Source organism: Diceros bicornis, chromosome 22 (genome assembly GCF_020826845.1).
Source record: "Diceros bicornis minor isolate mBicDic1 chromosome 22, mDicBic1.mat.cur, whole genome shotgun sequence".
In the NCBI taxonomy this organism is placed as follows: domain Eukaryota; kingdom Metazoa; phylum Chordata; class Mammalia; order Perissodactyla; family Rhinocerotidae; genus Diceros; species Diceros bicornis.
In genome coordinates, this window is record NC_080761.1 from 7,318,191 (window position 1) to 7,341,441 (window position 23,251).

At 42.6% G+C, this 23,251-nt stretch overlaps 1 protein-coding gene across 4 annotated transcripts in view; it reads left to right on the plus strand.

Annotated features, from left to right (window-relative positions):
• GOLM1 (golgi membrane protein 1) overlaps positions 1-19,849 on the plus strand; it is a 66,429-nt gene extending 46,580 nt beyond the window's left edge. For 3 of the 4 annotated variants that reach the window (XM_058565501.1, XM_058565500.1, XM_058565502.1), the window contains exons 6-10: positions 6,862-6,991; positions 10,224-10,383; positions 11,086-11,346; positions 13,426-13,539; positions 19,556-19,849. In XM_058565501.1, the coding sequence (XP_058421484.1) occupies positions 6,862-6,991; positions 10,224-10,383; positions 11,086-11,346; positions 13,426-13,539; positions 19,556-19,632 (742 nt within the window). In that variant the 3' untranslated portion in view covers positions 19,633-19,849. The remainder of the gene's footprint in view (positions 1-6,861; positions 6,992-10,223; positions 10,384-11,085; positions 11,347-13,425; positions 13,540-19,555) is intronic. The other variant, XM_058565503.1, reaches the window with a different exon arrangement.
• The last annotated feature ends 3,402 nt before the right edge of the window (positions 19,850-23,251 follow it).

A 23,251-nucleotide genomic window follows, 5' to 3' on the forward strand; every position in this document is an offset into this window, starting at 1 on the left:
ATTAAAATTTTTAAATCGTTTTTCCATTTGTATTATATATATATAAAAATCCATATTGCTCCAAATTGTTTTATCTTGAAAAATGGCTGGTTAATATTCCATAATGTGTAGGTATCCAATTTAATTTACCATTTCCCTGTTTGTTGAATAGTTAGGTTACTTCTAAGTTTTGGTTATTATAACTTGCCTGACATCAATGCATATAACTTTTAAAAATTATTATTTTGGATTATTTCCTTCTAAAAAAGACTGTAGGTTTAGTGTGTCACTTGGTGAGTTGCCAAATTGCCTTCTGAAAGGATTTTAGCCATCTGCGATCACCACAATGCAGGAGAATGTTCCCTCACACCTATCGCCCTTGTAGGGATTCTGATGTCCCTTCTAAAAGATTGTCCGCTTACCGTACCATCTTCCTGATCACTTGAAAACCAAATACATAAACATCTAAGGGACGTGCACAAACAGTCAAAGCAAAGGAAACATAATTAGAAAACATGCGTATGGAACCTTATTCAGCCAGGCCAGTGGGTCTCAGTGGGTGGCACGTTCCCCGCAGAAGACCTTTGGCAGTGGCCAGAGACATTTTTGGTGGTCACAACTTGGAGGGGGGTGCTGCTGACATCTGGTGTGTGGAGCACAGGATGCTGCTCAGCATCCTGCAGTGCACGGGGCCGCTCTCACAACAAAGCTTTATCTGGCCCAAGACACCGAGAGTACCCAGTTGAGAAACCCTGAGCCAGGCCGGTCATCAGTGAAAAGCATTCAGACAAAAATGAAGTGCCCCATTTGTTATCCATCCTTGAAGGACGCCTTGGCGCACATATTTCCCTTCCATTGGTTGAAATGCAATAAGCCATTAATGATCTCGCTTGATAAATGCTGACCCAGAAGATGGTGACCCAGCTGGACATCAGCCAGGGCCCAGTGACAGGGAGGGCAGCTCTGCTCCCCATATAGGAGCGTTCAGACGGGCAGTGAGCAGAATGCTCTAACCTGTGTTGGCCATGCGTGCGGGACACAGTCTTCCCTTAGGAGGTTGATAGCTAAACTAAAAGTCATTCTAGCTGGCCGCGTCTATTTCTCTAGCTGTGCCTTGTACCAGATACAGAATGCTTCCTGGGGATGATGTTCATGGAATGTTGAAAGCTGGAAAGAGTTAATTTTTCTTAACTTTCTTTGGATTATAGACCCTTTTTGAGAATCTGATAAAAGGTATGGACACCTTGTTAGCAAATTATAAATGGGTATATACACAGAGTTGTGCATTTAGTGTGTGGGACCCCTGAAGCATACCTGCACACCCTGTGTTAAAACACCCTCTCTGGTCTAATCCTTTTATAGAGGGCAAGGCTGAGAATGAAAGCTGACAGAAGGGCCAGATTTCCTGCACAAGTTAGTGTTCTTTCTTCAGTCTCGAGTCAGCACTTGTCCCCTCTTCTTACTGCTAGACCTGTGGCAGACATCACTAAGTGATCACTGAATGTGATCCAAACACAACCTTGCAGTCTCTGCCCAAAGCACTTAGAGTCGCTGTATCAGATGAACTCCTTGCCTCTCGGCTCCGTGCCGTGAGGAAATAGAGCGTGTGAGTGCTGTTCCTGGAGTGTAATTAGTAATACTCTGATGATCAGCATCCCAGATGGCCAGATGACCCACCTTGCTTGACTGCTGGATGGAGCACATTCTGTTCACAATACTCCGGCCATCAGAGTAATCACTGGTGGCGCAGTCCTGTGTGTGTCTACATTTTAGCTCTGTTAATGCTGGCACACTTACCCTGTACACGTGAGAAGAAGCCTGCCTGAGGCTCGGGAAGTGACACTGTCGGCATCTGCTGTCCTGTCTCAGAATTGGAGCTTCGTTCTGAGGTTGCCCCTCCTACTGCGGTTGAGCTAGAGCGTGGACAGCGGACCTTCCTCTGCAAGGCTGAGCGAGAGGCTCTTGGTCCTTGATTTGGGCAGGGCTGAGAGCGGTTGAAAACAGGGTTTCCCTTCTGTAGGTGTAACGGTCCAGGAATGGCTGTGCCCTGCTTGTTTGCTCGTCCTGAGCTCCTGTGACACTGTTCAGTAACAGTGAATTGGACATGTGCTTCTTTCACCATACAGACGTCTCTTTTTGTTCACTGTGTTGAAGCTACTTGGCACTGCTCTAGCACTTGTGTCTTGCTTGTTTGTGAGAATTCTATTTACGTGAATTTTTCACCAAATCTTCACTTGATCTGTAAGCTGTCCGTGGTCAGGAAGTCCGTCTTTGGTTATTTCCACAGTACCTGATGCCCCTGTGTGTGTGGTGCGTTGAGACCCAGTAAGTGGCTTGAACGGAGGGTCTGGTACAGGAGTTGGAGGTTGAGTCAGTGACTCTGGCTCTGAAAGGCCTGGGGCTGAAAGGAAAGGGCCGTGTGGAAGACACTGCGCAGTCGGGACGCCTCAGTCCGGCTCCTGGTTCAGCCTCTCGCTTTCTGTCAGGGTCAAAGAGTCAGGTCACATCCTAGCTTCCTTATTTGTACAAGTGGGTAATTCTCTCAGTTCACAACCCTGACACTTGAGATGCTCTTAAAATAAATTCCAGGCAGAGAACTGAACCGATGTCTCAAAATGTCCTAGCCTGTTGGGAGCTCAGGCTGGATTAGAGTGTACGTCCCAACAGTACTTCTCTGACACCAGCTGGGTGTCCTCCAATTCATTTCAATTTATTTTTGTGTTTTTAAATAGATTTAAAATTTTTGAATAGTTTTAGACTCACAGAATTATTGCGGAGAGAGTACAGTGAGTTTCCCCTATTGTTAACACTGTACATTAGGATGGTGTATTTGTCACAATTAATTAACCAGTATAGAGACATTATTATTAACTAAAATTCATACTTTATTCAGACTTCCTTGGATTTATTCCGTTTTTCTCTAAGGTCCTTTTTCTGTTCCAGGATCCCACATTACATTTATTGGTCGCTCCTCCTGGCTCTGAACCTCAGACTTTATTTTGTATGATCTTGATAGTTTTGAGGAGCACTGGTCAGGTGTTTTGTAGGATGTCCTTCAGGTGGGTTTATCTGATGTTTTTCTTGTGGTTGCACTGGGCAGCATGTTGGGAAGAGGGCTGCAGAGGTCATGCCGTTCCCATCCCCTCCCATCAGTAGGACTTGTCGCTGTTGGTGTTAACCTTGGTCACCTGATGGAGGCTGAGATTCCCCACCATACAGTCGCTCTGTGTTTTCTCCCTCTGTTCTGTAATCTTTGGAAGAAGGTCACTATGGGTAGCCTACACTTGAAGACTGGGGAGTTATGCTCCACTTCCTTAAGGGTGGGGTATCTGTATAAATTGTTTGGAATTTTCCTGCACAGGAGATTTGACTCTTCTTCTTATCTGTCTATCTGATTATTTATTTATATCAGTATGGACTCATGGATGTTTATCTTAATAGTTGTTATACTTGATTATAATGTGGTTATAATCCAATATTTTATTTTTTTGCTCAAATTGTTCCAGCTTTGGCCATTGGGAACTCTCTCAGTTGACTCCTTTATCCAGTTGACATTTCCCCAGTATTGTGGGTGTGTCCTGTTTTTTTAAATGGTGTTTTCTTACACTCTGACACCAAAAGATGCTTCAGACTTATCTCATATATTTCCTTTCCCAGTCCTGGAATCAACCAGTCAACCATTTCTCCAGGGAGCCCTGGTTCTTTTTATTGGAGAATAGTGGTAGAAACCAAGATCTTAGTACAAGGTGTGCTTGTTGCTATTAGGGTGTCATTGCTGCTAGGCCCTCTCAGATGACAGAGCAAAGAGATGTATGTGTGTATACTAACCTGTGTTATATATAGATAGTGATAAATATTTCTATATGTATCCATCTGTATCTATATTAAGCATGAATTAATACTGCTGTCTGCAACTCTAATCCATTTAAGTTAATGTAATAGTATGTAACTGGATATGTTCTCAACTTAGAACATTATTCAGTTATTTTATCCATGTTTTGTGGCTCAAAACATTTTTGAAACTGCGTGTGGCAAAGACTGATCAGTGCTTATCCAAACCCATTCATCTTTTTTCCCAGCAAAAATACTACATTTCTAAACCTTCCTTGCAATTAGGTATGACCAGTTGACTAAGGTCTGGCTAGTGGGGAAAGGAAATTGTGGGGTGGGACTTATAGGAAGGCTTCTGAAAATGAGGACATTTCACTTACATGCCTTCCCTCCTCCTTCCTTCTTGCTCCTGGGGCCTCAGACAAGATGGCTGGACCACTAGCAGCCATCCTGGATCATGCAGTAATCATAAGGATAGAAACCAGTGCTAGGATATTGAGACAGAAAGAGAAGCCTGGATTTTTGGTGACTTTAGAGCTGCCATACAGGCCTTGGACTGCCTACATCCAGAGTTCTTTTATGTGAGGAAAAAATAAACTGCTGTCTGTTGGCCTATTTCACCCAGCCAAACCTGATACTAACTTATCTACTTTTTGAAAATGCCGTTAGGTATTGTTTCTTAACCAAACTAGATCATTTTCATGAATGCTTATCTATTACCCAAAATAAGCCTTCTTAGGAAAGGCCATTTAGAATCGAGTCTTTTTTTTCAGGAATATCAGCCCTGAGCTAGCATCCGTGCTAATCCTCCTCTTTTTGCTGAGGAAGACCGGCCCTGAGCTAACATCTATTGTCAATCGTCCTCCTTTTTTTTCCCCCAAAGCCCCAGTAGATAGTTGTATGTCATAGTTGCATATCCTTCTAGTTGCTGTATGTGGGATGCGGCCTCAGCATGGCCGGAGAAGCGGTGCATCGGTGCGTGCCCAGATCCGAACCCCGTGCCCCCAGTAGCGGAGCGCGCGCACTTAACCTCTAAGCCACGGGGCCGGCCCATGGAATCGAGTCTTAAAGAATGGGGAGTAGAGAAGGGAGGATAGGAGTTGTTCTAGAAAAGAGAGAGAATCTGGGGAGCTCAGAGTGATCGGGGCAAGGCAGAGAGTATCATATTTTGTCATGGAAGGAAGTGAATAAGAGTAATATCTTGAGGATGGGCATGACAATGACTAGTTATGTGGACCTTGTTGGGAAAATTTTCTTCTCCTTCCCAGACTCTGATGACACAAATATCAGGTCTTCTGTTAGAGTCACACAGGTCCCCGAAGCTCTGTTCTTTTCTTTTCCTCAGTCTATTTTCTTTCTATGCTTAGATTGGATAATACTTATTTTTCTGTCTTCCAGTTTACTGATTCTTTCCTCCGCTGAGTTTTTATTTTGGTTATTGCATTTTTTTCACTTCCAAAATTTCCATTTGGTTCTTCTTTATATCTTTTGTTGCTTTGCTAAGACTTCCTATTTCTTGGCTGAGACCATTTATTTTTTCATTTGTTTCCAGCGAGTTTTAATTGCTTGTTGAGACATTTTTCTGGTGGCTGCTTTAAAATCTTTGTCAGATTATTTCAACTGCTCTGTCATGTGGGTGTTGGTATCTGTTGATTCTCTCTTCATTAATTTGAGGTCTTCCTGGTTCTTGATATGATGAGTGATTTTTGATTGACACCTCTGGGCAGTGGTAGAAGCCCTGACTGTCCACTGACATCCTCTGACACCACCCCATGGCGGGGGTGGGGGGGCTCAGTACTGTCAGGTGGGGCGGAAACGCAGGCTTCCCCTGAACTTGGCGATGACACCACTGTGGTGTCCTTTAGATCCTGAGGTCCATAGCCAGTCTGCTTCTTCTCTCTACCTTTCAGAGTTTTCTTATGTTTGTTTTGAAGATAATGTCCAGAGTTTTTAGTTGTGCTTAGTGAGGAGGAACAGGCAAAAATACATCTATTCCTTCTTCCTGGAAGTGGAAGTCCAGGTCAGCTCTGACACTACCCAGAACTTAGCACAGACCCCACCGATTAAGGGGCTCAGTCCCACAAGACTGCCCCCACTTCAGACAGCAGCCACAAGTTCTGGGTGTCCCCAAGCCACCTGTACTTTTGTTGGGCTGGCCTCAAATTCAAGGCTTCCCACAGCCCCCTCAGGTTCAATAATTCTCTAGAAGAACTCGCAGAACTCAGGAGAGTTCTGTACTTACACGGACAGTCTTAATATGAAGGGTACAACTCAGGACCAGCTAAATGGTAGAGACTCATAAGGCAGGGTCTGTGGTGGGGGGCAGGCAGGAGCCTCTGTTGAATTGGGGGTGCCACCGTTCTGGGACATAGATATGTTCACCAACCAGGAAGCTTGCCAAGCCTGATGGTCCAGAGTTTTCATCTAAGGTTTTGTTACATAGGCTTGATTGGTTAAGTCATTGGCCACATGATTGAACTCAGTCTTCAGTTCCTTCCTGCTCCCTGGAGGATGAGGGTGAGGCTGCAAGTGCCAGCCCTCTGATCATGTGGTCTGTTCCTCTGACCACCGGCCTCCATCCTGGAGGAGGTATGTAGGCTCCTCCCAGTGAGTCACCTCATTAGCGTAAACTCGAGTGTGGTCCACAGGGGCTCATTATGAATAACAGAAGACACTCTCATTAGTCAGGAAATTCCAGGGGTTTTAGGAGCTCTGTGCTAATAGCTGGGGACAAAGACCAAATATTTTTTTTATTATGCCACAGGTTGTATTTTAAAAAATTGATTTTTCTAACCAGTGAAGGTCACTTATTTTAGAACAATGTGACATATTTTTAGTAAGTATCCGTGAACTACAGTTGTCTTGTCATTTAATAACTGAAAACACACTTGTTGCTCTGCCGTAAGAGTCCTCTTCAGGGAAAGTGCCGGAAGTAGGAAGGCGATGTGCTGTCTGTCTTTCTGAAGTGGTTTCACAGTCACAGCAGGGACATATTGGTGTGTAGACATATCCGTAAATATCTGACCTTCCTTGTGCTTTCTTTCACCAAAGGAGCCAGTGCATCAGTCAGATGAAGGAGGTGAAGGAGCAGTGTGAGGAGCGAATAGAAGAAGTCACCAAAAAGGGGAATGAGGCTGTAGCTTCCAGGGACCTGCATGAAAAAAAGCACCCAAACCAGCAGGTAATTCTGGTTTTTCTCTGCCCAGGATTTCGAGAAAGTGTTCCTGCCGTCCCTTGAGGCATTGTGTTCCCTTCCCCGCTGTCTGATTGGCTCTGATCTCTGCTCTTCCTTGCGAGTTTGGTTCCCTGAGACACAGCAGCCTGGTCCCGGGATGCCGAGACTGTGAGGAATACGCTGCTCTCTGGTCCCAGCCCCACGCTCAGGGCTCGGGGCTCCACAGGGATTCCCTCACCGAAAGCTCGAGGCCCTCCTGGGACAGAGTCGCTATTGTTTTCTTGTTTTGAGGGCACTGAGTCCGACGGAGAGGGTGACATACTGTGGCCAGCTGTGGCCCCACCTGGTCTGTGGTGGAGCTGACCAGAGCCCGTGCCGTCCGGCCGCCTCCTGTGTAAAGCACAGCCCGTAGAAGTGGCAACAGATGTTAGCTCAGGGCTAATCTTCCTCAAAATAAAGAAAAAGAAAGAAACCCTGTACCCATTAGCTCACTCCCCGTTTACCCCCAGTCCCCTAGAAAACCACTAATCTATTTTCTGTCTCTATTGATTTGCCTTATCTGGACATTTCATATCAGTGGAATTGTACGATATGTGGTCTTTTGTGTCTGACTTCTTTCACTTAGCATAATACTTTGAGGATTCATCCATGTTGTAGCATGTATCAGTACTCCATTCCTTTTTATGGCTGAATAATATTCCATTGTATGGGTGTACTACATTTTGTTTAGTCATTTGTCAGTTGATGGGTATTTGGGTTATTTCCACTTTTTGGCTACTATGAATAATGCTGCTACGATCATTCATGTACACATTTTTGTGTGAACTTAAGTTTTCATTTCTCTTAGGCATATGCCTAGGAGTGGAATTGTTGGGTCATATGGTAACTCTGTGTTTAATGTATTGAAAAACTGCCAGAGTATTTTCAGAAAGTGATCGTACCATTTTACATTTCCACCAGCAGTTTACGAGGGTTCCAGTTTCTCCACATCCTTGCCAACTCTTGTCATTATCTGTCTTTTTCATTATAGCTGTCCTAGTGGGTGTGAAGTGGTTTCTTATTGTGGTTTGGATTTGCATTTCCCTGGTAACTAATGATGTTGAGCATCTTTTCATATGCCCTGTTGGCCATTTGTATATCTTCTTTGGAAAAATGTCTGTTCAAATCTTTGTCTCTTTTTAAATTGAGTTATTTTTATTATTGAGTTGTAAGAGTTCTTTATATATTCATACATATATAAAGATATTGAATATATGATTGCAAATATTTTTTCCCACTCTGAGTTGATTTTCACTTTCTTGATGGTGTTTATTGAAGCAAGTTTTAGATGATGTCTAGTTTTATCTATTTTTTCCTTTATTGCTTGTTCTTTTGGTGTCATATCTAAAAATGCTTTGCCTAACCCAAGGTCATGAAGATTTACTCCTATATTTTCATTTGAGAGATTTATAGTTCTTAGCATTTAGTTCTTACATTTAGTCCTATGGTCCATTTTGAGTTAATTTAACTTTTTGTACATGGTATGAGCTAGAGGTCCAACTTGATTCTTTTGCATATGGATATCCAGTTGTCTTAGCACCATTTGTTGCAAAAAAGCCCATTCTTTCGCCCACTGAATTGTCTCGGCACCCTTGTCAAAATCAGTTTACTATAAATCTGAAGGTTTATTTCTGGGCTCTCAATTCTATTCCATTGATTTCTTTGTCTCTTCTTATGTCAGTACCACACAGTCTTGATTACTGTAGCTTTGTAGTAAGCTTTGAAATCAGGAGGTCTGATTCCTCCAACTTTGTTCTTTTTTCTCAAGATTATTTTGGCTAATCTGCACTGGTTGACTTCCCATATGAATTTTAGGATCTGCTTGCCAATTTCTCAACAAAGCAAGGTGGGATTTTGACAGAGATTACGTTGAATCTATAGGTCAGTTTGGCGAGTATTGCCATCTTAACAACATTAAGTCTTCCGATGTATGAATGTGAGATATCTTTCCACTTACTTAAGTCCTTTAAAAATCTCTTTCAACAATGTTTTATAGTTTTCAGAAGTCTTGCACTTCCTTTGTTCAAATTATTTCTAAGTATTTTTTGATGCTATTATAAATGGAATTGTTTTCTCTTAATTTCATTTTCAAATTGTTTATTGCTAGTGTATAGAAATACAATTCATTTTTGTATTGATCTTGTATCTTGCACCCTTGCTGAACTTGTCTATTCTAATCATATTTTTTGTGGTTCCTTAGGATTTTCTATATACGAGATCATGTCATCTAAAATAGGAAAAGGAAGATAGTTTTACATCTTCCTCTCCAATCTGGATGCCTTTTATTTCTTCTTATTGCCTATTTGTCCTGGCTAGAACCTCCCGTACAGTGTTGTGTTAAAGTGGTAAGGGCAGGCATGCTTGTCTTGTTCTTGATCATAGAGGGGAAGCATTAAGTCTTTCACCATTAAGTTGATGTTAGCTGTACGTTTTTCATGCACTTTATCAAGTCAAGGAAGTTCCCCTCTATTCTTAATTTGTTGAGTGTCTTTATCAAGAAGAGGTGTTGGATTTTGCCAGATTTTTTTCTGCGTCTATTGAGACAATCATGTTTTTTTTGTCCTTTATGCTGTTGATATGTATTACGTTAATTCTTAGATGTTAAACTAACCTTGCATTCCTGGGATAAATCCTGCTTGGCCATGTTGTATAATCCTTTCATATGTTGCTGGGTTTGATTGCTACTATTTTATTGATGATTTCCACATATTTGTGAATTTCTCAGATTTCATTGTTATTGATTTATGATTTCATTCCATTGTGATTAGAAAACATACTTTGTATGATTTCAGTGATTCTGAATTTGTCGAGGCTTGTTTTGTGGCCTAGCATCTGTCCTGTCCTAGGACGCATTCCATGTGTACTTGTGAAGAAGGTGTTTTGCTCTTGTTGGGTCTAGTGTTCTGTAGATGTCTGTTCAGTCTAGTTGGTTTACAGTGTTATTCAAGTCTTCTGTTTCCTTGTTGATCTTCCACCTACTTGTTAATTCCATTATTGAAAGTACTTCTGGGAGATCTTGACTCAGGCTCAGATCTTCTGTTTTATGCCAGGTGTTGGGCACCATCGGGATAGATCCTGGCACTTCTCAGGGTTTCAGTGATTGTATTTGTCAGAAGGATGTGGTGGGCTTTTGTGGTGGGTTGTTGGAAGTGTGTGGTCACGGAGCCCCTGCCCTGGCCGTCCTGTGCTCCCCTTTCAGCTCCAAGCCGTCAGTGAGCCTCAGCCCAGGCCGCCGGAGGCAGGCCTGCCCCAGGCAGAGGTGCCACAAGGGAAAGGAAACGTGCCCAGCAATGGCGAGCCCCAGACACCAGCCCCCAGTGCTGAGGCAGCTTTGGATTCAAAGAGACAAGGTGAAAAAGGTAAGTGAAGCTTGGTAATTACATCTAAGTCCTCTTTGGAGCCCCATTCAAATAAAAACGCAGCAGCAGTTCATGCCGTCCACTCCGTACGAATACTGCAAGGGCAGAGTGTGCTGCTGGAGACGGTCGCTGAGCTTGGTAATCAGGCTGCAGGTGGCAGGCGAGTGTCTCTGGGCACCGGGAATTGGGGCCACAGGGCTTTTCCTCTGTCTTGCCGACATCTCATCCTTGTAAACTAAGTGCCTTGTTCTTTGGCAGCTGTGCAAAGAAAGGTCCAGGCTGCACCTTTATTTAGCACATTGGTGGGACTATGAGATTAAGGGGAGGTGGCTGAGTCCTAGGCAGCTGTCACTGGCTCCCAAGTACTTGTCTCAAACAGATATGACAACCAGTTAACCTCAGCAGTACACCTTCCTCCACTTGTAGGTTGTTGCTGTAATTGAGATAACTTAGTCCAGATTTTTTTCTCTAAACCACTTTTCTCTTCCTCGTGGTTCTGAAGATGAGCTGCAGGCATAGAGAGGCCTAGAGCCTGCTGCTTAGGTCACAAAATAAATTACCCAACTGCCCCGCCCATCCACAGCCCACCCTATCCACCCTCCTTGGGAAGGCTCTGGAAATTGAGTGGTACTAGGGATTTTGTTTTTGTTTTAATTAAATTAAATGCTCATGAGGTCACAGCTAAGTCTGTTCTTTGCACAGAGGAAACCAATGAGGTTCAGGTCGTCAGCGAGGCCGAGCTTCGGAGAGACAGCCAGGGGCTGCCGCAGGAGCCAGGGCGAGAGCAGGCTGTGGAAGAAGACAGACATGTGGGTGGAAAAGGTGTTGGAGAAGTTGGCCAAACCCCACAGGTGCCAGCTGCCCTGTTGGAGAGCCAGGAAAATCAGGATACGGGGGGCCCTGAGCCGGAGCAGCTCGTCGTTGCCGATGGGCAGGAGGAGGAGCAGGATGCTGATGAGGAAGGTGGGTACGAGGCTCTGCAGGCTGCCAGCCAGCTCCTTTCCACCAGGCACTGGGCCTCTCAGTCTCCTTCCTCGTGGGTAACCGTGAGGTTTACCAAGCAGCAGCTCACCGTCCGGGGTTCATTTTGTTTGCTTGCTATCCATTATCAAGGAGGAGGCAGGCGGGCAGGGCCGCGCACTCTGCCGCACCTGGAGGTTTCAGAAATAATCTTCACAGTGAGTCAAGGGGCCTTTTCAGGCGTAAGAGCTTGAGGTGGGCGCTCAGCATCAAGTCAGCGTGGCCTCGTGGCAGGCGGGTCACCCGCCTGGTCCGCCTCTCCGCTTCCTCACGTGGAGCCACAGTCAGTGTCTGGTGAGTGCAGGGACGGGGGGAGGAACGATTGGATAGATGGAGCTTCGTGCATATTTGAGCACTGTGGAAAAGTGACACCTGAATCCCTTTCTGGTTTGGTTGACTTTTTTTTTTTTTAAAGGAAACTGTGGGAAATGGAGATCAACAGAATATTCTGGGATGTATTTTGGTCCCTTAAAAATGTGAAAAATTTTAATCCCAGCCAAGATGGGAGCACTTAAATATAGATCTTCCTCAGCTTATGACGGGGTTACGTCCTGATAAAGTTCTGTTATATGTTGAAAATATCCTAAGTCAAAAATGCATTTAATACACCTAACCTACCCAACATGATAACTTAGCCCCGCCTACCTTCGGCGTGCTCAGAACACTGACATTAGCCTGTAGTTGGGCAAAATCATCTAACACAAATCATCTATTGTATAATAAAGTACAGAATACGTCGTATAATTTATTGCATACTGTGCTGAAAGTGGAAAACAGAATGGTTGTCAGTGCATTGGTTGTCCACCCTCGCAAGGGCAGGGCTTAGGGGAGCTGCGGCGTCATGTCGCTGCCCAGCGTCACGAGAGCGTTTCCTACTGCACATCGCCAGCCCGGGGAAGACCACAGTTCAAAGTATGGTTTCTACTGGGTGTGTATCGCTTTCACACCATCATAAAGTAGAGAAATCCTAAGTCGAACCATCGTTACGTAGGGGACCATCTGTAGAAAACCACTGTGCTCTGGGACGAACCAAGTAACAGAATTTGGGGAATGTGCTTATTTGCAGAAGTTATCCTGATTTCATTTAAATCTAATTTTCACTTAAGTTCTCTTTCTGAAGAATGTGTTCCACAAGTTCTCAGTTAAAAAATGGGGGGAAAAAAGCAAGCTGGGGTGGCTGATCCCGTGGCACTCGAGCTTCAGCCCACTCAGCAGCTGGTCACAAAGTGAACAGCTGAAGGTTGGCCTCGGTACTGCAGGGCCTGTGGGAGACACCTCGTTCTAGGGCAGTTGTAGTGATGCCAACTGTGGACTGAAGCTGCAGGCCTCACAGGCCCGTGCCTCCTTTCCGCTTCAGCCAGTGGGTGCAGAGAAGCATAACTAGGGCTAACTTTTCCAGGCGTGCTTTTTAAAAAAAGACTTTGCCTCCCTGTATAACATATATAAAATGTTTACATTAAGTCGTATGAGTATGTCTCTTGTAGGCATTTTGTCCTGATCTTTTGTGGTTGCTCTTCTGTCCAGGGATGAATGTAGTGAAGAAGGACCTAATTCTGTACGTGTGATGGAGAATTTTATTCTTTGGCTCACAAGAGCCGCTCCATTTCCTTCTGTCAGAGCAAAGAGCCATTCTAAGGAGATGCTCTCATTCAGCAGAAACCTGTTGTTTCCAAAAACAGTGGTACTTTCCTTTCACTTGAGTTGATTGTCTCTTTAAAAAACCAGGATTTTGGCTTAGTTAGCTAGTTCGCCCATTTCCAGCCTGCAGGATAGTCCTTTGTTTTAGGGTTATATTTTATATAGATCAGGGCTGAAGTGGGCCGTGTGTAAGTAGAGAACTCCTCCATGCTGTTTGCACTGGAAGCAAGCACATGAATCCCTGCTATTCCGGGGAGGTAGCACAAAGATCTGGTTGTTGAACGATGATTGGGATGACTCCTGCTGCCTGGGCTCTGGTGATCCTGTGGCATCAAGAGAGAATTGATGTAGCTTATGTTTTATGTGTCCATGCTAATTTTATAGGGAGAAACCAGCAGAAACTGGGAGGAGACGATGACTACAACATGGATGAAAATGAGGCAGAATCTGAGAGAGACAAGCAGGCAGCCCTTGCAGGGAATGACAGAAACGTAAATGGTAATAACTGGAGTCGGGTGGGTCACCTTTCATTTCTGCCTGGTGGTCCCTCACTTCTGGAGTGACTATACAGCGAATCCAACAGTAATATTGTAAGTAGTCCATCATATGAAGGAGACTTTGTCGTCTTCAGAAGCCTGGAATGTAGGGGCAGTGGAGGGAGGTGAAGGGTTGAGAAGCCCAAGATGAAGAGGACCTTTCAGAAAGTCTGCGTGTACAGTGGGCTCAAGCACTCAGGAATTGTTTGGAGGATTTGTCCTCAGTGACATGAAGGGATTGCCCAACAAAATGGCCAGGGAACCACTTGATCACTCTATACCACTAGTCAAAAAGCCCTAGTGTATGCCCAGAGCTTCCAGAGGGCTTTTTATAGTAGCACTTTACATTATTATTGTTTTGAATTTTTGAAGAGTCCAGGCCAGTGGGATGTATCAGATTCTGGATTTGTCTGTTTCCTTGTGACTGGATTCAGGTTGAACATTTTTGTAGCTGCAGGTATGTTCCTCTTGTTTCACACCAGGAGGCACGTAATGGCAGGTTAGTCACTTGGTTAAGACAGTGCCCACCAGGTCTCTCCATGTCAAAGGTCCACTTTCCCTTCGTGACTGATAGTCATCTAGAGGGGATGCTTTGAAATGAGGTGGCTTTACCGTCCATTGAAAACCCTTGTCTAAATGGTGACCTTCCTAATCCTGTCATCTCTCGCATTTATTAGCTGCCATTCTTTAAGGAACGCACATGTTTGTTTTAGTATCACTGTGGACTCATGCTTCCCTTTTTTAAAATTTGTTTTTCTGTCAAATTCTTAGCATTTTCTTTCTCAGTTTTTAAGAGGTCTTTATATGCTAGGGTGATTGCCCTTTATCTGTGATGTAAGCGGCAAATACCTTCTCCCGGTTAGTCTTGGTTTCGCTTATGGTGTTTTTGCTATGCTAAAGTTTGAAAAATTTTTATGTATTGTCTTTTTTGTGTATGTGTGAGGAAGATCAGCCCTGAGCTAACATCCATGCCAATCCTCCTCTTTTTGCTGAGGAAGACCGGCCCTGAGCTAACATCTATTGCCAATCCTCCTCCTTTTTTTTTTCCTTTTCTCCCCAAAGCCCCAGTAGATAGTTGTATGTCATAGCTGCACATCCTTCTAGTTGCTGTATGTGGGACACAGCCTCAGCATGGCCGGAGAAGCGGTGCGTCAGTGTGCGCCCGGGATCCGAACCCGGGCCGCCAGTAGCAGAGCGCGCGCACTCAACCGCTAAGCCACGGGGCCGGCCCCTGTCTTTTCTTTTATTGCCTCTGGATATTGAGTCATAGTTAGAAAGGTTTCCCATCTAGAATTGGAAGGAATTCACCCATGTTTTTGTTCAGTATGCTTTCAAATTTTTCTTTTAGTTCTATTACGAAGTAAAACATTCAGAAAACCACACGAAACAAACGAATTTTTAGAAGGTGACTACCTTGTGACTGCTCCCTCCTCCCCCCAGTCAAGAAACAGAGCTTGGCTGGCCCTCCAGAGCCCCTTCCCTGTCCCAGTAGTAGAAACGCCCTTCCTGACCTTTCCAGTAGGCATTTGCTTTCATTTCTTTATGGGTTTATCACATGGGCATCCCTGGACGTCCCCATTTTCTTAAATTTTAGATGTCTTGACATCTCTCTTAATCTACAGATTCCCCCTCCATTCCTTTCCTTTCCTTACAGTCTGTTAAAGAGCCAAACCATTTGACCTGGGGTTCTCCACAGTATGGAGAGTGTGATTGTATATCCATGGTGTGGTTAGCATGTTCTTCCCTCTTCCTTGGTATGTGGGCTCCGGCCCTGGTAAGATGACAAATGGTGGTGTGTTCCCTCATCAGGATGCACGTACTTCTGGTGTCTTGCGTTTTGTGAGGTGAGCGGCAGTTGATGCTCAGTGCCTTTATTAATTCATTGGTGGTATTTTAATTCAGCCATTTCTATTTCATTTGTTAATTGGAATATTTTGTAAATAGTCATGGTATTGTTCGTATAGTATAGGCAGATAAATGCTTGATTCTTTCTCTTTATTTACCAATTTTCATAATAAGGAATTATTTCCCTCACATCCTCTGAAGGTGACCATTTTTAAAATATAATTATAAACGTAAGGATTTAAACCTATTTGATGGGTCTCACTCAGTTGCATTTATTATCCTTTTTGAAGTTCACATTGTCGCATCTTTTGGCCGGTAGGGCCTTCCCCACTTTTATCTGAACCGTCAGGTTCCTTTGTCTCTTGGCCCCTGTCCTGCTCAGCCACTGCTTCTCTCCCCACTCGGCACTTGTTCTCTCTGAGGGGCTCTGCCTGGGAAGGAGCCCCAGAAAGGAGCCCTGGCAGATGAGTTGCAGCAGTTCATGGGACTCAGCCTCCCCCACCCCTCAGTCCTTAGCATGGACACTTTGTGGTCACTCGCTGTGGAAGTGGCGGAAACTGGCCCACTGCTCGCTGCAGTTCACCATTGGCCCAGGTACTTTGTCGTGTAAATCTGTTGGCTGTTTGGGGTTCTCTTGTTCTCAGGTTCATCAGATGCTCTGTTGCTTCTGTTTTCTTTCTAGATGCTGCTATCATATGTGTAGCTGTCCATGGTTTGTCTTTAACTGCTTGTGTTTTGGGGTTTGCAGGATTCCTTGTCATCTAGTTTTGTAAATGTCGTCCATGGTTTTTGAGTTGTTTAGTTTGCTAAACTTTAGTTGCTTTATGTAGGGACTTAGAGATTCAAAAACCATACCACTGTTGCCACCATCCTTCCAGAATCCTCTTCTGCTTTCATATTTACACTGAGATCTCTTGATTCATTTGATTTATTTCAAATGTGTTCAGGTATATGGCATGAGGAATGGGTCCAATTTTCTTTTTCCAAAGGGCTGTCCATTTGGCCCAGTACCATCTCAAATTGCCATCAAAGCCGGTGATTTGAGGTGCCACCTTCATCAAATACCAAAATATGTACTTGGGTCTAATTTTTGGACTTTGTATTTCTGTTCCATTGATTTCTCTGTTGATTCACACTGTTCCACACTGTTCTATGTATAACAGCTTTTTAAAATACCTGGCAAGTCTAGTCCCTCTGGAAAATCTCAGCCAACATCTCTTTGAATAATGTTGCTTCCCTTTTTGATTCCTTCTTTAACTCAAATGATAAGTGTGTTAGATCTTCTCATTCTGTTCATGTCTCTTACCCTCTTTTTCATATTTTCCATTTCTGCCTTTCTGGTCTGTATTCAGAATAATTTCCTCAGAAATATCTTCTAGTTCAACAATTTTTCCTTCAGCTATACCTTATCTGTTCTTTAATTCATGCTTTGTTTTTAATTTTAGTTATTTTATTTTTCGTTTGTAAACTTTCTACTTGGCCATTCTGTATGGGCCCTTATTCCTTCCTCATGTTTTCAAACACCTTTTATTTCTTTAAATACATCACAGAGATTTGTCTTATATTCCCTGGCTTCTAATTGCAGTATCTGAAAACTTCGTGTTTCTGTTGTTTCTGCACATTCTCACTCGTGATACTTTGTTTGCTTGTGAGTTTTGTGCTTTTTGACTGTGAGCTACTAGTTTCCCTGGAACCTTATCTGTGGGAAGTCTTCAGGACTGAGTTACAGTATTCCACTGGGGAATGTAGTTTGCCTCTGCCAGTCTCAAGGAGGGCACTACAAACTCACAACCTCTTTAATAAAGTAAATTCTTTTCTATAGGGTTTTTTTTGGATCACATAGGAAATGTAAGTTCAAATTATAAATTGGCACAACCATCTCCTGTGGTTAAGAATCCACACACTGGGCTTTCTTGCTGTCGCGTTTTCTTTGGAGGTTTATTTCCCGTTACCTTTAAGCCAAGGATGTGAGCCTGTGGGGTCTCAGCTTCGTATAGGATTCCCCTTCTTGACTCCGCATCCTGAGTGGAGCCCTAGTCTTTAGTTTTTGTTCTCCTGCAGCTTTTGAAACCGTGAAGGGAGAAGGCCGTGTCCTCGAGCTTCCGCAGAATCCTCAGGACAGGTGGCTGTGATGCTTATTACCTTAGGAGTTGTTACTTGCACTTCATTTTTGGCCTGGCAGATTCCTTCTTTTATTGCCGTTATAGGCAGTGTGTTTTAATGTTTAATTTTTTTAAAAAATTTTAACTTTTCATTTTGAAATGACTTAGATTTTTAAAAAGTGGTAAGAATTTCCATATACTGTTCACCCAGGTTCCCCAAATGTTAAAATCTTATGTAACCATAGTACAGTTATCAAAATGAAGAAATTAATATTGACACAATGCTGTTACCTATAGACATTATTTAAATTGAGTGAATCGTCTGACCGGTATCCCTTATCTGGTGCAGGATCTAATCCAGGATCATGTGCTGCGTTTATTGTCCTACCTCTTCAGTGTCCTTTAACCTGGAACCGTCTGACTTTATCATTTATGACATTGATATTTTTTGAAGTGTTTTGGCCAGCTATTTGGTATAAAAATCCCTCAATTTGGGTTCTCAGTTTGATTCAACAGTGTTCTTAAAAAGTATCTTTCATATTTTGTGCAGCATGTTAATTATTACAATTGGCAGAGTTGTTTGGGGTTTCTAGAAATGCAAGTCCTAACTTGATTTTTAAATTATCTTCATGGACTATTTAGGTAATTTTTTAATGCAAAAGATTAACACATTAGCAGTCAGAATTTTAAGCAAATATAAGGTCTCTCCATCTTTCTGTTCTTCATCATTGACTCCACTCATTTGTGTACCTCAGGTCTTGAATAGCATGTTTTCTGGTATAGTTACTGTTTCACATCTCTTTTAACATTCTTTTAAATGAGCTTTTTGTTAGTGCCGTCGAGTTGATTCTGACTCCTAGCGAGCCCGTGTACAGCAGAACGGAACCTGCCTGGTCTTTCTGCAGCATCCTCTCCCCTTCCAGCGATATAGCAGACAGTGCTCTTCATAGGGTTTTCATGGCCAGTTTGTTTGGAAGTGGTGGCCAGGTCCTTCCTAGTCTGTAAGCTCCAGTGAAGCCTGTCCACCTGGGTGACCCTGCTGGTATTTGAAGTACGGTGGCAGAGCTGTCAGCATCACAGCAACACACAGCTGCCACAGTACCACAACCGACAGACGAGTGGTGTGGTTCCCTCACCGGGAATGAGCCTACTGTCCTACAGAATGTTCGGCTTGCTGGTGAAGCTTTGGGATCTTTCACTCCCTACTCCTGAGTGTCCTCTAAGGATTTAAGTGAGGGGGTAGGCAAAGTAAAGAAGATAAATGCTCTGTCAGCTCTTTTAAGAAAGAGTTTTAAGTTGAAGAAATCTCATCAACATCATCTTGAGATTGTCATTGAAACGGTTTAAGACCCTGTTTCCTCCAGGGACATTAGAAGAAAAAGGCATTAGCTCCAATTTTATTAGAGAACTTTAAAAGACACTATTAATTTAAGGCCGTCATTTAATTAATTAATAAAATTATTAACCGTTTAATGTGCAGTAGTTGTAAATCAGGATATGGGTTTTAGGTTTTATTTGTGATGTGTCTTTTTATGTCCTTTGTGTGTCGAAGGATAGAGTAAGGGTGGTGGAAGCCACATAAAGACTTCGGCTCTGTCAAGGAAGAGCTTTGAGTAACAAGAGCTGACCAGCCCTGCAGATGGCACTAACACAGTGTGCTTCGTGTTGGAGGTGCACCACCAGAGGGATTCACGCAGCACACCAGGGTTGTGATCATATCAAAAATTTTATGAGTACACTTTATATTGTCCATTTTGTAGGAGATGGGGCATTATTTCACTATTTTAAACAATTATAGAGTTTTCCGATGTTTTAGCTTTGTTTCATGGCACCCTGTTGGCCATACGTATGATCTTTTTTGCTATCTTGTCCTTGATCTGGAATGCAAATCCACATTATAATATTGCCGTGGGAAATACAGTTCTCTTTATGACACAGTTTCCAGACACTTATGTCAGGTAGGACCTGCTTGGGCTGGTTTCTCAAAATGTTTACCACTAGAATATTGTGTGTTTTTTCTTTCCTTTTTAGTTCTTAATGCAGAAAATCAGAAAAGAGACGCAGTAAATTTACTTGATCAGCGTGAAAAGAGGAATCATACACTCTGAATCAAACTGGAATTACGTACTCCGTGTCAGGATTGTACAGAGATCACTACAGAATGCTCATGCGAGTTTGAATACTGTGAAATGTACTAAGTAAAACATACATCTGAAGACAATTATTGTGGAGTTTTAGTATGTACTTTATGTAGGAAAATGAGATTGTCTTTTAGACACTTTTTGGGGGTACTTTTGAAGTGTCAATATTAAAATGTCAAAATTTGTCGGCTAATAGGTATTTCATGAGAAGATCAACACCAAAAATAGAACCCAAATTCTTCAAGTATGGCGACAGTGGCGCTTCTTATTCTGAGAGATAACTTTGTTTAAAAAATAAAAGCCTGCAGGGAGAGCCCATCTTCTGACACGAAGGAGAGACCTGCCACGCTGGAGAACTCCTTTTGCTGGGTTCCCTCTGGAGTCGTTCTGTTCTCCACATGCTGTGCCGAGTAACCGGTACCGGCCTGTATCTCTGTTCTCCCTGGTCAGCTGAACGATTCTTGGTGTATGCTCTTGTGCGCGCATTTCTGGTTCTGACAGACAGTGGCCTAGAGCACTGACTGTTAACACAAACATCACTAGCAACTGTTTTAAATGAGTCTAAATACAAAGGTGTTTCGTGCGAGAATTTTTAAAAAGACTACTTGTATAATAACCCTTGTCATTAATGTACCAAATGCTTTTAAGTGACGTGTAATTTGAACACTTGTGGTCTATACTTACTTTGCTCATATGTGTGAGCAAAGCAAAATCTTGTGTACTAAGTCCGTATTACCAAGGAAGACCACGAGGGTATTAGACCTTTGACCCAGCAGGGGGCGAAGCAGAGTGGACCTGGGGCGCCTGTGGCAGAGCAGGGAGGCAGCACAGCACTGGGGAGGCAGGTTTGCTGTGGACAGACTGCCTACTTCACTAGAGTAAAAGGAGCGACAGCTGATGTTAAGGATACGTAGAGTGTCACAAATTGGGAACGTTTAGGAAGGCAAAAGAAAGGAATAGCTGTTTTTGTCAGTCTGCATATTTAGCTTGTGGTAACTATCACAAAACTGATTTAAAAATCAAGTTAATGTTAATTTGAAAATGACTAATCATAATTCACATTGATAATAGTGACATTAGGTTTGACTTGAGTTGGTTCTTAATATTTAAGGTAAATAGGCCCTTGCCACTTGTGAATGACTGAAAAGTCACACTAACAACTTTCAGTGAGGCTCTCGAAAGTGTGCGTGAGTGGTGATGCTTATTAAAATACATTTCAAGTAACAGGATTTGAGATGCAGGGGCCTCAGGTCATTTGGTGTAAACCCCGAATTTTCAGAGAGGAAACGGGGCCCAGAGAAGTTATGGAGCTTATCCAGGCCAGAGAGCTGGTGAGCGGGAGGCCTGGCCTCACGCCCAGTGTGGACTCGCTGTGCCCCAGCAGTCACTGAATTGGGACCTGGTTTGCATCCAGCTTAAGATCTCCAACTTGAAGGTTCTTCATGTGATATCCTTTTACCTAATCACCAAGATTAAACTCTTCCATCCAGAAAAGGCAACTGAAGAGGGTATAAAAGTAGCTTATAAGATTTTATCTAAGTCCTTGTCCAACCTCCCTTTGTGTCTTAGTCTTGGGGTTGATATTCTCTTGCTTTTTCAAGTAACTAATAAAGCCTGTATTCATCTCATGTTTAATCAGTGTGCATACAGTTGCTGAGAAATAAAATATTCTGTTAGTTCAGCTTTTAAAACTGCTTTCAGTTTTCCCTTCATCCCCTGTTGGATCCCTAAAGAATCAGCTTTTAAATTGTGGATTAAGGATGGTGGTTTGCCTTAAACCTTTTGTGGAGTGAGATGGAATGTCAATATAAATAAAAAATAACCGTGATGATTTCATCTTCATGAACACAGGCACCAAAAGGCCATTCGTTCAGGGGTGTGTACTTGGAGCTGTTTCTCCAGGCAGTCCTGCTTTATTACCACTGGCTTCCCTTGGGATCATAGGCACCTATTCCGAGGCAACAATTGAAAGGTGTCATGGCTATTAAAAAAAACAAAAAAACAAAAACCTGTGTAATAAGCATCAGGTAGATATCAAAACCCTCACCTTGGTCTTTTGGTTTCATCCAAAATTAAATCAAGCAGTTATTCCAGTTTTTAACAGGTGTAAACTCTAACTCACACCTTCCTCTATACTCTCAAATGGTGTGTAGACAAGAGTGATGATTCATTTGATCTTTTTTCCCTACAGATAGGACTGCCGATGGAGAGTCCCTAAGCAACCCGGGATTAGATTTCATGAGTAATCGAATCACTGCACATACTTAATGTACTTTTGTGTACTGGAATTTGAGAAATAAATCATTACCTGTTAAGTCAGTATGCTGTTTAATGAATAACTAGATTGATAACTAGCGTGACTCTTGTTTTAATTGGTAATAGCTGGTTATCCATTCCTAGTAGACTGGTGGACGAGAGTTGTGAAATCAGGGTCATTTAAGGTCCCGGTCATCAGTATGCTCCCACTATGTATTTTACCCTGCAAGATTATTAATTATAAATAATGATAGTTTATAGGATACTCAACAATTTCTAACAGGTCTTTGAAATGAATTTTAGAAAAAATATGTAATTTTAAAATGCTTCATTAACGGTGGGTTATATAACACTTTTTTCCACATGGTTAGCTTAGACTTTGAAAATGTTCATCAGTGTCCGAAAAGGAAATAAGCTTATGATAATTGTGTATTTCAGTATTTGTATGTTTATGTGCTGTTTCTCAGCTCAGAGGGCAACACTTTCTTCAAGTGTACTAAGCTCTTAAAAATTGGTTTATAAAATTCTGATAATGTATACACTGAAGGATCACTCTAAGTAGATATCCTCCTGTGCACTTATACCCAAAACTAAAATGCTTCTATCCTTGTTGGTGTGCCTGTGAAACACATCTCTGGGAATGTTAAATGACTGGAAATATTTTCATCTTTAAACTACATACAAACTTCAGATAATGAGCTTTTTTATAAACCAAGGCCCTAACCAGTCCTAAAGTAGAATAAAAATCCTGAGTTGAGTGACATAGACTATACCTTGCTTACACACTTTGTACCCCTACAAAGATTCTAATACTGTGATGGGTGCTTGGTAAATATTTGACAATTAAGTCCAAATGAATGATTGTGATTGATCAGAGGCATGGTCCCAGATAACCTAATTTTTCATATAAAAGGTTTTGCCTTTTAGAACCTTTATAAACAGATTTAGATGACCAAATGCCTTTTTAGAATGAAAGTTAAAGACGAGAACTAGGATGAAAACCAACTTAGCCTTAGAGGTAAGCCAGAGTCTTGGTGGAAGAGTTCCTGTTGTTAGCTTGCTTTTTACTAATTTCTCTCAAAGCTCTAGTAAAATCGCAGCAATGGAACCTCTAGGCTGATGTATTATGTTTGCCTTTATCGAGAACTTAAATGTTCACGTAAATGTTTTCTCTCTCTCTCCAAAAAAGCTGTGCATTATCAACAGTTTAACATCTGAGTAGCATTTAGAAGTTCTGTGACCTTAACCAGCAGCCTACAACTGCTAGTTTTTTCCTATAAAGGAGAATCTTGGTATAACAATCTCCTTGCTCTGGTTTGTTGAGATAGGC